The 12725-nt window shown below is 43.3% G+C and overlaps 2 protein-coding genes across 3 annotated transcripts in view; both read left to right on the forward strand.

Annotated features, from left to right (window-relative positions):
• The first annotated feature begins 965 nt into the window (after window positions 1-965).
• On the forward strand, window positions 966-3833 carry LOC112231930 (zinc finger protein 3-like). Of its 2 annotated transcripts, none has more exons than XM_024398730.2 (3): window positions 966-1452; window positions 1890-2020; window positions 2217-3833. In XM_024398730.2, exons 1-3 carry the CDS (start codon window positions 1170-1172, stop codon window positions 3282-3284), a joined length of 1482 nt encoding a protein of 493 aa, XP_024254498.2. In that variant the 5' UTR covers window positions 966-1169; the 3' UTR covers window positions 3285-3833. The 2 variants fall into 2 exon arrangements, with proteins under 2 accessions (XP_024254498.2, XP_042167880.1); XM_042311946.1 differs by lacking the exon at window positions 966-1452 and adding an exon at window positions 1460-1549.
• LOC112231928 (zinc finger protein 7-like) overlaps window positions 2246-12725 on the forward strand; it is a 30872-nt gene continuing 20392 nt past the window's right edge. Inside the window, exon 1 of the mRNA XM_024398726.2 lies at window positions 2246-2375. The gene's annotated coding sequence lies outside the window, so the exon portion shown is untranslated. The remainder of the gene's footprint in view (window positions 2376-12725) is intronic.

Genomic DNA, 12725 nt, shown 5'->3' on the forward strand with positions numbered 1-12725 from the left:
ATATAGGGCCTTCAAACTCAAGTCTGGACCTCGAAGCCAGTTCCAATGTACTTTGTCATTGTTACCCTCTAAATCAGGGACAAATTTAGACCTGGGACACCAAGTGTGTGCAATTAATTATCAGGTAGAACAGAAAACCAGCAGGCTCCGGGTCCTCATAGGGTAAGAGTTAAAGAGCGACAGCCTTTAAAAAGCAATGAATCCCTTTGAAAACGGGTCAGTAACTACAAAGTGTAAATAGGATGATTTTGGCCATGAAGTCAGTCTCTTCTAAAACGGAGTTTGGAACATCCGTGCATCAAATGAATGAAGGTTGGGTTTTGATTTGACAATGTCCATTTGCTCACTAACATGGGGTGAACATCTGCAGTGGCTGCGCTCTATCCAATAGCATAGACAGTGAGACAGACCTGTCCATCAGCTCCTTAGATGTAAAATTGTGCAACTAAAACCCCCAACGGCAAAAACATCAAAATGAATTAAAGATTTTAGTTATCTTAGTTAGATTCATTATGGGGATTTTGAGGAAGTGAAATTGGATCCTGCGTCTACAGTGTTTCATGGGGGCTAATCATTAACCAAATGCGGAATCGGTGAGGAAACACACCTCTAAGACTGGAATCTCGTTTTTTTAATGAACAACAGATAAACACACGTGTCAATCAGCTTGTTCAATGGCTCTATAAATACCGCTGATGTTGGGTGTTAATATTAATATTTACCTTACTGAGGTGATGTAGATGGAAAAGTAATTATATTATTTTCTACTCTATTCCTGTTAACACACTGTATTTTCTAAACAAGTCTGTTCTCAGCTTGAAAGATACTGACCATGAATATGAGATTTGATGTGTCATGTAATATGCAGTAACGTAATTCAAAGAAAAACGCGCATACGTTTTTCATTTAAAGACGCCATTTTGAGCCATGACGCCGACCAATTAGATCCGTTCTCTTCAGCGTAAACGGAAGTGAACATTGACCAACAACAATTTCGTACCTTAGGGTTTTTATTGTTGTTATTTAGACGTTTATTAACACCCTGGAACTCAGAATATGACTAATTTAACTACATAGCCTCACATACGTACACCCAGGTAGTATATAATTCGCGTTGGAGACAGAACTTGGTTGGTAGATAGTAATGCTAGGTAACTTAGCTGCTAACAATGGCTAAATGTATGGTTTTTCACACTCAAATAGCCTCCATTATGGAGGTGCTAGCGAATGCAGCCGTGGCAGAGATCTGTAAACTCGTCGACGACGACTATGCAGTGTTTCGTTTGGAAATAACTCAAAGCCAGAAAGAAAACAGGACATTGCAGAGGAAACTACAGCTACTTGAACTGAAGGTTGCACGGGAGCGCGCAGAGAGGACAACTCGAGAGCGCGCCCTAGCTAGTCGTCCCAGTAGTGTCAAAATCCTCGACCGATACAGAGGAATGGCAAGAGGTACATTTTGATTTTGCAGAAGGCCGAGGCTGTGGGGCCTGTCGCCCCGTTCCCCTCTGTGCTTGTGTTCAGATGGGTTACCCAGGATTGGTTCTTGGTCAGTTTTTGGATAGTATGCAATACTTCCCCATCTTGCATAATTCTTTTATTTTACTGAGCAGGTCAATTAAGAACAAATTCTTCTTGCACAAAGACACAATACTATATTCTAATCAGATTTTTGATTTACTGAATTTCCTATTGTCATAATAAATTAAAAATAATCTGATGCATGGAACATAATCAATCCATCAATAAATAGTATATCTAGATGTTATGATAAGTGTTACCTTCGATCCTCCTTGCCAATTGTAGATATTGTCAATAGTGTACAATATAGCGTTAAGCATGGACAGTACCTAATTTAACTACCTATTTTCCCCCAATCACTGTCTTAGGTGAAGGACATCTCACTGGAGGCCACAGGAGCTTTGTGAAGCCAGTAGGACACAACGTGTGGAGTGATGACCAACCAATAGCTATAGATGAGGGCAGTGGAACCTCCACCCAGCATGTTATCGTGAAAGCGGTTAGTGTAATAGTGTAACATAAAAAATTACAATAAATCAAATGTGGCCCGTTTGTTTCAAAGGCTCCCCTCAGCTTTTCACCTGCTTACATGTACATCCTGATTTATCTGCCATAAGGGAGCTTGTGAGACTTCCCTATGACATTGTTATCTAATTCTACTCATGTACCGGTAATAATGTCTCTTCTTGTGTCAGTCTGCAGAGGCTGCAGGTCCTGGGTTCAAGCTGGAAATGTATGAAGGAAAGGAGGACCCACCACACAGCAGAGACATCCAGACTGGAGTGCTTGCTGTAGCCACGGAGGACCCCACCCTCGCCCCAGCACTGCCCAGGGCCCAATGCAGCATGACGGAGGTCAGTGGAACGCTGAACACCGTCCTCAAGTCAGAGACAGACACTGAGACTTTAACGGTGCTGGAGCGACTGGGCTGTCCTCCTGCTCCCCGCACAGAGTATTTAGTTTACGGGAGCCCGAGGACGGCTCTGTTCCATCAGGACTCAGGTGATGCGTTACAGACTGGCAATGATCCGTCCTGTTCATACGCTACAGAGATGATACCTGGTGACATGCCTGTGGGCTTAGATACACAGACTAATTCAATGAGAAGGGACTGGAACCGGTACAGTAGTAGTGTCTACTCTGAAATGTGTCTAGATAAGAAAGGGGAGGGTCTGGTCATAGATGAGGTGACTGTGAAAGTGGAGGGTGATGCTCTTCTGACATGGAATGCAGACCAGACTCACTTAGGAGAAGGACACTCTCAGGAAAACAAGAGTGACTTCTTAGACTACAGGGAAAGCTTAGAGCCAAATCCAAAAATTGCAACCCACTCCCCTTTACACACGCTCAAGGAACGCGACCCAGTGTCCACATCTATGGCACCTTCCGATTCACACAACCATGCCCTTATCGATCAGGTATTGAATTCAAATGACAAGACTAGAGCCCTGGCCCAGGGAGGGGGAGCAACATCAGGCGTTAATAAGGAGAAACGGTTCTTCTGCATGTTCTGTAACAAAGGCTTCAACTGCCCTCAGAAGGTGGAGATCCACCAGAGAGTCCACATAGGGGTGAAACCCTTCAGCTGTACCCAGTGTCACATGCGCTTCTCCCTGGCTTGGAACCTGAAGATCCACCAGAGGGTCCACACAGGGGAGAAACCTTACAGCTGTACCCAGTGTCACATGCTCTTCTCCCACTCGTCCAGCCTGAAGAGGCACCAGAGGATCCACACAGGGAAGAAACAATTCAGCTGCCCCTAGTGTGGGAAGACGTTCTCCCACCAGAACCAGCTGATGATGCACTTGAAGTTTCACACTGGAGAAAGGTCGTTTGCCTGTACGCACTGCGGGAAGAGGTTCTCAGAGAGGAGCTACCTCAGGATACATAAGCTGAAAAAACATTTGACTGTATAATATAGAAAGTAACCATTCCACTGGATAGCTTCTGACATTTAGATCAAACCCTGCATTAAAGACAGATAGATTTTCATTTGGAATAACAAGAGTAACAGATTTCAGTGTTGAATATTCCTGTGTAGAATATTGCATTGAGACAGTGGCCGTGTCCAAATACCCATGCTAGCGTACAACATACTTAAACTGCATACTAATTTCGGCATTGGATCTAGTAGAATTCACTCACCTTTTCCCACTCACGTGTTTGACAACAGCTGATCATCAGATAAATGAATGCTCTGTACCAAAATGAATGAAATGAAATCAAATCAAATTTTATTTGTCACATACACATGGTTAGCAGATGTTAATGCGAGGTAGCGAAATGCTTGTGCTTCTAGTTCCGACAATGCAGTAATAACGAACAAGTAATCTAACTAACAATTCCAAAAAAAACTACTGTCTTATACACAGTGTAAGGGGATAAAGAATATGTACATAAGGATATATGAATGAGTGATGGTACAGAGCAGCATAGGCAAGATACAGTAGATGATATCGAGTACAGTATATACATATGAGATGAGTAAACCAAGTGGCATAGTTAAAGTGGCTAGTGATACATGTATTACATAAGGATGCAGTCGATGATATAGAGTACAGTATCTACAGTATCTACGTATGCATATGAGATGAATAATGTAGGGTAAGTAACATTATATAAGGTAGCATTGTTTAAAGTGGCTAGTGATATATTTACATCATTTCCCATCAATTCCCATGATTAAAGTGGCTGGAGTAGAGTCAGTGTCATTGACAGTGTGTTGGCAGTAGCCACTCAATGTTAGTGGTGGCTGTTTAACAGTCTTGAGATAGAAGCTGTTTTTCAGTCTCTCGGTCCCAGCTTTGATGCACCTGTACTGACCTCGCCTTCTGGATGACAGCGGGGTGAACAGGCAGTGGCTCGGGTGGTTGATGTCCTTGATGATCTTTATGGCCTTCCTGTAGCATCGGGTGGTGTAGGTGTCCTGGAGGGCAGGTAGTTTGCCCCCGGTGATGCGTTGTGCAGACCTCACTACCCTCTGGAGAGCCTTACGGTTGAGGGCGGTGCAGTTGCCATACCAGGCGGTGATACAGCCCGCCAGGATGCTCTCGATTGTGCATCTGTAGAAGTTTGCGAGTGCTTTTGGTGACAAGCCGAATTTCTTCAGCCTCCTGAGGTTGTGAGGTTATTTTCCTGACACCACACTCCGAGGGCCCTCACCTCCTCCCTGTAGGCCGTCTCGTCGTTATTGGTAATCAAGCCTACCACTGTTGTGTCGTCCGCAAACTTGATGATTGAGTTGGAGGCGTGCATGGCCACGCAGTCGTGGGTGAACAGGGAGTACAGGAGAGGGCTCAGAACGCACCCTTGTGGGGCCCCAGTGTTGAGGATCAGCGGGGAGGAGATGTTGTTGCCTACCCTCACCACCTGGGGGCGGCCCGTCAGGAAGTCCAGTACCCAGTTGCACAGGGCGGGGTCGAGACCCAGGGTCTCGAGCTTGATGACGAGCTTGGAGGGTACTATGGTGTTGAATGCCGAGCTGTAGTCGATGAACAGCATTCTCACATAGGTATTCCTCTTGTCCAGATGGGTTAGGGCAGTGTGCAGTGTGGTTGAGATTGCATCGTCTGTGGACCTATTTGGGCGGTAAGCAAATTGGAGTGGGTCAAGGGTGTCAGGTAGGGTGGAGGTGATATGGTCCTTGACTAGTCTCTCAAAGCACTTCATGATGACGGATGTGAGTGCTACGGGCGGTAGTCGTTTAGCTCAGTTACCTTAGCTTTCTTGGGAACAGGAACAATGGTGGCCCTCTTGAAGCATGTGGGAACAGCAGACTGGTATAGGGATTGATTGAATATGTCCGTAAACACACCGGCCAGCTGGTCTGCGCATGCTCTGAGGGCGCGCCTGGGGATGCCGTCTGGGCCTGCAGCCTTGCGAGGGTTAACACGTCTAAATGTCTTACTCACTTCGGCTGCAGTGAAGGAGAGACCGCATGTTTTCGTTGCAGGCCGTGTCAGTGGCACTGTATTGTCCTCAAAGCGGGCAAAAAGTTATTTAGTCTGCCTGGGAGCAAGACATCCTGGTCCGTGACTGGGCTGGGTTTCTTCCTGTAGTCCGTGATTGACTGTAGACCCTGCCACATGCCTCTTGTGTCTGAGCCGTTGAATTGAGATTCTACTTTGTCTCTGTACTGGCGCTTAGCTTGTTTGATAGCCTTGCGGAGGGAATAGCTGCACTGTTTGTATTCAGTCATGTCACCAGACACCTTGCCCTGATTAAAAGCAGTGGTTCGCGCCTTCAGTTCCACACGAATGCTGCCATCAATCCACGGTTTCTGGTTAGGGAATGTTTTAATCGTTGCTATGGGAACGACATCTTCAACGCACGTTCTAATGAACTCGCACACCGAATCAGCGTATTCGTCAATGTTGTTGTCTGACGCAATACGAAACATCTCCCAGTCCACGTGATGGAAGCAGTCTTGGAGTGTGGAGTCAGCTTGGTCGGACCAGCGTTGGACAGACCTCAGCGTGGGAGCTTCTTGTTTTAGTTTCTGTCTGTAGGCAGGGATCAACAAAATGGAGTCGTGGTCAGCTTTTCCGAAAGTGGGGCGGGGCAGGGCCTTATATGCGTCGCGGAAGTTAGAGTAACAATGATCCAGGGTCTTTCCACCCCTGGTTGCGCAATCGATATGCTGATAAAATTTAGGGAGTCTTGTTTTCAGATTAGCCTTGTTAAAATCCCCAGCTACAATGAATGCAGCCTCCGGATAAATCGTTTCCAGTTTGCAGAGAGTTAAATAAAGTTCGTTCAGAGCCATCGATGTGTCTGCTTGGGGGGGATATATACGGCTGTGATTATAATCGAAGAGAATTCCCTTGGTAGATAATGCGGTCTACATTTGATTGTGAGGAATTCTAAATCAGGTGAACAGAAGGATTTGAGTTCCTGTATGTTTCTTTCATCACACCATGTCACGTTGGCCATAAGGCATACGCCCCCGCCCCTCTTCTTACCAGAAAGATGTTCGTTTCTGTCGGCGCGATGCGTGGAGAAACCCGCTGGCTGCACCGCTTCGGATTGCGTCTCTCCAGTTAGCCATGTTTCCGTGAAGCAGAGAACGTTACAGTCTCTGATGTCCCTCTGGAATGCTACCCTTGCTCGGATTTCATCAACCTTGTTGTCAAGAGACTGGACATTGGCAAGAAGAATGCTAGGGAGTGGTGCACGATGTGCCCGTCTCCGGAGTCTGACCAGAAGACCGCTTCGTTTCCCTCTTTTTCTGATTCGTTTTTTTGGGTCGCTGCATGTAATCCGCTCCGTTACACTGGTTGTAAGGCAGAACACAGGATCCGCATCGCGAAAAACATATTCTTGGTCGTACTGATGGTGAGTTGACGCTGATCTTATATTCAGTAGTTCTTCTCGGCTGATAATTGACCCCTAATGAAACCTAAGATGACCTGGGGTACTAGTGTAAGAAATAACACGTAAAAAAACAAAAAACTGCATAGTTTCCTAGGAACGCGAAGCGAGTGAATGGCGGGAGTCTACGTAATCACACAATAGATGATGCATTCAGTGTACTATTTTCAACATTTCATATACTATAGAATTGTATTTTTCGGCATACTATTTAGTACGCTACTATGGGTATTTGGACACAGGCATTGTGTGATTTAAGGCATATATAAGCCTAAAAAGTCTGTTACATATCGTGTTTGTACTGTGTAGGCTATATGATGTTCACAAATGCCTATTTCATTACTTCCATTCAACTACTTGATTTTTCCCCCAAGACACTTTTCAATGAGAAAAATAATGCAGTTAGTCAAGTTCATGCAGATTTTTTGTTGAGACTTTTTGGGGTCATTTTAGCAGATGCGCTTATCCAGAGCGACTTACAATTTTTTAAGAAAGCTGGGTGAGACAACCACAACACAGTCGTAACAAGTACAATTTTCCTCACTAAAGTACTTATCAGCAACGTTCGGGCAGGGACTCTTCTGTCTTAGCTTCAGGGGGAAGCTGGTTCCACCATTGGGGTGCCAGGACAGAGAAGAGCTTTGACTGGTCTGAGTGGGGGCTGATCCCTCGTAGGGGTGGGACGGCCAAGAGACAAGAGGAGGCAGAACAGAATGCTCGGGTTGGGGTGTTGGGTTTGAGCATAGCCTGAAGGTAGGAAAGGGCAGTTCCCCTTGCTGCTCTGTAGGCAAGCACCATGGTCTTGTAGTGGATGCAAGCTTTGACTGGAAGCCAGTGGAGTATGCTGAGGAGTGGGGTGACATGGAAGGTTGAACACCAGGTGTGCTGCGGCATTTTGTAACAGTATTTTTATTGGAATTTCACAATTCTCTCCCATATTAAGAGATACAACAACCGAGACAAAGCACACAAAAAAACAGCACTCACTTACACATACCTACGCATATATATATATATATATATACACATATATATACACACATATATATACACGTACACACATACATACACACACATACATACATACCACACCCATACATACGTACACCATTTTCCTCCTCCCGCTCGGTGCTTCTCTCATCCCATCCCCATCATTGCGTCTCTCAATACATACATTTTAAACAAACTTACAAACAGAAATTAAACAAAAAAGCTCAGTTTAAACCAAGAAGTTAGGTTCCACACATGGAACGTACAGTGTAGTTCTGAAATACATAGATCCCCGCCATTCTAAGAGAATCCTTGCAACATAATAGCTGATACCTCATGTTCTAGATAATTTAGATAAGGTTCCCATACTTTGTAGAACTGGTCTGTTTTAGAATGCAATGTACATGTCAGATATTCCAGAGGCACCCATTCAAATAGTATCTTATGCCAATCTTTAATAGAAGGAATCTTATCACTAATCCACTGTAAAATGATGTTTTTCCTCGCTGCGAAGGTAAGGATGTTGTGAAGCCTCCTTTTACCCACAGAAGTAACATGCCTACTAGGGAGATCAAACAGTAAAGAAACTGGGTCCAATTCTAGATCAACCCCTAGGATCTTTTCAATTTCTTGCAGAACACCAGACCAGTATCTTTGTATTTTGGTACATGACCATAAACAATGTGTTTGGGTGCCTGTATCAGTTTTGCATTTAAGACACTGAGGGGAAGAGGAAGTGGGGCTAAAAGTATGTCTGCGATTTGGGGATATATGCAATCTGTGTATTATTCTTAATTGGATTGCTCTAGTATGATTACATATAGATATTGTTTTTGCATATCTCCAAATGTCCTCCCACATCTCTTTGTCAATAGTAACAGACAATTCTTTCTCCCACACTAGTTTCACCCTCTGTGTGTTGACAGCAGAAAAGGACCTTAAAGTATCATAAAACAGACTTAGACATTTTCCTTTGTGGGAAAAAAAGCATTCTTTCAATGACAGACACATCAGGGTTACCAATTAAGGTGGTGCTCTTCAGAATATAATGTCTTACTTGTAGGAAGCGGATAAGTCCTGCTTTGGGAGTCGATATTTCTCGACCATCTGCTCAAATGACAATAAAATCTTATAAGCAAATAAGTCATTTAGCCTGCGTATGCCCTTATTAAGCCAAAAGTTAAAGCCAGCATCCAGCAATCCTGGACTGAAATCTGGGTTGTTAAGAATTGGGGTAAGAGCAGAGGTTAGTTTGGACCTTCCCAGGAAGCGTTGAACTGACCTCCATACTTTGAGTGTGTTAAGTGTAACGGGATTATTGCAGTGATCTTCTACAGACTTGAAACTTCTGAAAAATAAAAGATCCTGTAAGGGTTTTTTTATTTTGAAAGAGAAGTCTCAATGTCTAACCAAATAGAGGAGTCATCATTTGTGATCCAGTCAGAAATATAACAAAGGTGGGCTCACCATTGATAGAACCTGATATTGGGCAGGTCCAAGCCGCCCATAGAACTTGGCAGCTGCAATATTACCATCTTATGTCTTGGCTTGCGTTTACTCCATATAAATGAACTTAGCCATCCATTTACATCCTTTATTACCTTATTGGAGAGTAACACTGGGATCATTTGGATTGGGTAAAGTAGTCTAGGTAAAACATTCATTTTCAAGAGGGATATTCTACCCAACCAAGAAATCGGGAGAGAGTTCCAGCGCTCCAGATCTTATTGTATCAAACATGGGAACAAAATTGGCTTTGTACATTTGCTGGAATTTAGGAGTTACAAATATACCCAGATACATGAAACCTGAGGGAGACCATTTAAAAGGGAAGGGGGGGAGAAGTATTAGGTACAGAGTGTAGGCTACCAAGTGGCATAGCCTCTGACTTACTTAGGTTAATCTTGTAGCCTGAGAATTTGCTGAATAATTCAATAATATTAATAAGAGATGTAATTGAAGTCTCGGGACTAGAGATGAATATCAGAACATCATCAGCATACAAGCTTATTTTATGGTGAACATCACCAATGAGCAGCCCCTTTATAGCAGGCGTTACCCTGATGGCCTCGGCCAGTGGTTCCATAACGAGTGCAAAGAGGAGAGGGGATAAAGGACAGCCCTGTCTGGTACCTCTGTGTATAGAGAAGCTATTTGACCTTAGCCCATTACTAAGGACAGCAGCCTGAGGATCATCATATAAAACTTTCACCTATTTTATAAAGTTGTCCCCTAGACCAAATTTATTTAGAGCAAATAATAGGTAAGACCACTCCACACGATCAAATGCTTTCTCAGCATCTAGGGAGAGCACACAACCATCCAAAGCACTTTGTTGGTAGGCTTGAATTACATTAAGAAGCCGCCTGACATTGTTGCATGACTTACGGCCCTTAATGAAGCCAGTTTGGTCTCCTTTCACAATTAGTGGCAGTGAGTCCTCTAATCTTGTGGCTAGAATTTTAGAAAGCAATTTTCTATCCACATTCAGAAGGGAAATTGGTCTGTACGAGGAACAAGACTTTGGACATTTTCCCTTTTTGAGATAAGTGAAATGTTGGCTTCTCTCAGCGTTTGAGGGAGCTGGTCATTTGAAAATGAGTGGTTAAACATATCACACAATGGCTCAAGGATCAGGCCAAGGAAATCTTTATAGAACTCACTACAAAACCTGTCTGGTCCTGGGGCCTTACCATTTTGCAGATTCTTAATTGCGAACATTATCTCTTCCTTGGTAATAGGGGCATTAAGGAGAGACCTCTGTTCTTCGGAGATAGTAGGGAGCTCAATCTTACAAAATAAGTTCTCCATTAATTTGGGTGCATCCTTTGGCAGTTCTGAGGCATAAAGGTTTGTATAAAATGTCTTAAATGAGTCACTTATCAATTTATTTTCATATAAATGATTACCATCAGAATCAGTAATAGTAGCAAATGACTGAGAGTCAGCTCTCTTTTTAGCTAGGTATGCCAAGTACTTTCCTGGCTTATCGCCATGTTCATATAGCTTTTGACTGACAAATCTCATTTTCTTTTCAGCGTCCTGTGTTAGGAGAGAGTCTAACGTTGATCTAATGACTGATATTTCCTTTAATAGGGCAGGAGTGGGAGTTTTAATGTAGTCCTCTTTAGTTCCTAATTCAACCTCTAACATTTTTTGCTTTCCACGCTTTTTCCGTCTCTTAGTGGCTGTGTACGACATAATCAGACCCCTGGCATACGCTTTACAGGTTTCCCAAAGGAGCGAGGGGTTATCTGTTGATTGAGAGTTAATAGAGAAAAATGCTTTAAACTCTGTAATAAAATATGATGTGAATGTATGGTCTTTAAGAATGGTTGTATTCAACCTCCAATGTCTTGACCGATTGAATGCCCCGTTGAGTTTTATGTCCAGGATCACCTCAGCATGATCAGATATGACTATGCTAAAACAGACTGCAAAGACGTCCTGGGCATAAAAAAGTAATCTATTCTAGTCTGACATCCATGAGGTGCAGAGAAAAAAGTGAACTCTGTTGGAGGGATGAAAAGCTCTCCAGACATCCGCATACCCCAGATCATCACAAATAGCTTTAAGTGACTTAGCTTGAGGAGAGAGTGAAGCTATACCGCTGGGAAACTTATCAATAAGGGGGTTCAACAAGCAGTTCAAATCTCCTCCAACCACTGCAGTGTCCGAGTTTAATTCTGAAAAGTCTAGAAATACCTTAGTGAGGAAATCAGAGGGGTGGGCAGGGGGGAAGTAAATATTCATTATGGAAATGTTCTGCCCTTGTAAAGTACCATTAATTATAACAAAGCGACCAAATTTATCTTTCACACAATTCAAGACCTTAAGTGGTAAGTTCTTTTTCACCAGAATTGCTACACCTCTACTTCTGGATGTAAATGATGAGAAAAACACTTGACCAAACCCCCTTGTTGTAATTTCAGGTGCTCCTTATCATCCAAATGAGTTTCTTGCAACAGGGCAATATCAATATTTTATTTTTTCAAAAAAGACAGTACCTTCTTCCTTTTAATGGGGTTATGGCTCCCTCTAATGTTCCATGTACATACATGCAGTCTGTTACCTGCCATTGTGTCTTGACCATTCAATATCCAGACTGGATCCTACTGTAAAAGTGGGGTGGTACCTTTTTCCATGTGTTGAACTCTCTATCTCACCGAGCATAAACAAACAATATGAACCCTGAACTCGAACTATACTAAACCCCAAAATTAAACATGTAAAGATCCAAAAGGGGGTTACGGTTCCCACTAGCTAACATGCAGGGGATTTCAACTCTCCAATGTAGACTCTTAAGTCCGCATTGCCGCTCAATAGCCTCATCCTTTATATGTATGGAGAAAAAAAATCAATAGAAGAAGATTGAGGCTCTTCCACCTAAAACCAAGCCTGGGCACCAATATGGATTCACACATATCTCAGCCTGAGCTATAGTGGCTATTACTTTAGCAAGAAAAATAATAAAGATACAAATATTACTGAGCCGGAGTACGTGAGGACTCACACCACTGTTTCATGATCAAATTCAACCAAAAATAAACAAAGTTATCCAATGCTGCGGAGGTGCAGCTTAAAGTTATTTACCCGATAGAGTCAATAAACGCAGCAGCCTCTTCAGGTGTGTAGAGTTTTTTAGGCGATCCGTTGACCATAATCTTCAATGTGGCCGGATACAGCAGTGCGTAGTCCATCTTCATTCTCTTGAGTCGAGCCTTCGCCTCAAACGCTTTGCGTCTTCGTACAACCGCAGTGGAATAATCATTGAAGAATGAGACCTTTGGACTTTTTACGTTGACCACCATCAGAGCCGATGTTTCTAGCCGCATCCATGACGC

This window comes from Oncorhynchus tshawytscha, linkage group LG34, assembly GCF_018296145.1.
Source record: "Oncorhynchus tshawytscha isolate Ot180627B linkage group LG34, Otsh_v2.0, whole genome shotgun sequence".
NCBI classification, from domain to species: Eukaryota; Metazoa; Chordata; class Actinopteri; order Salmoniformes; family Salmonidae; genus Oncorhynchus; species Oncorhynchus tshawytscha.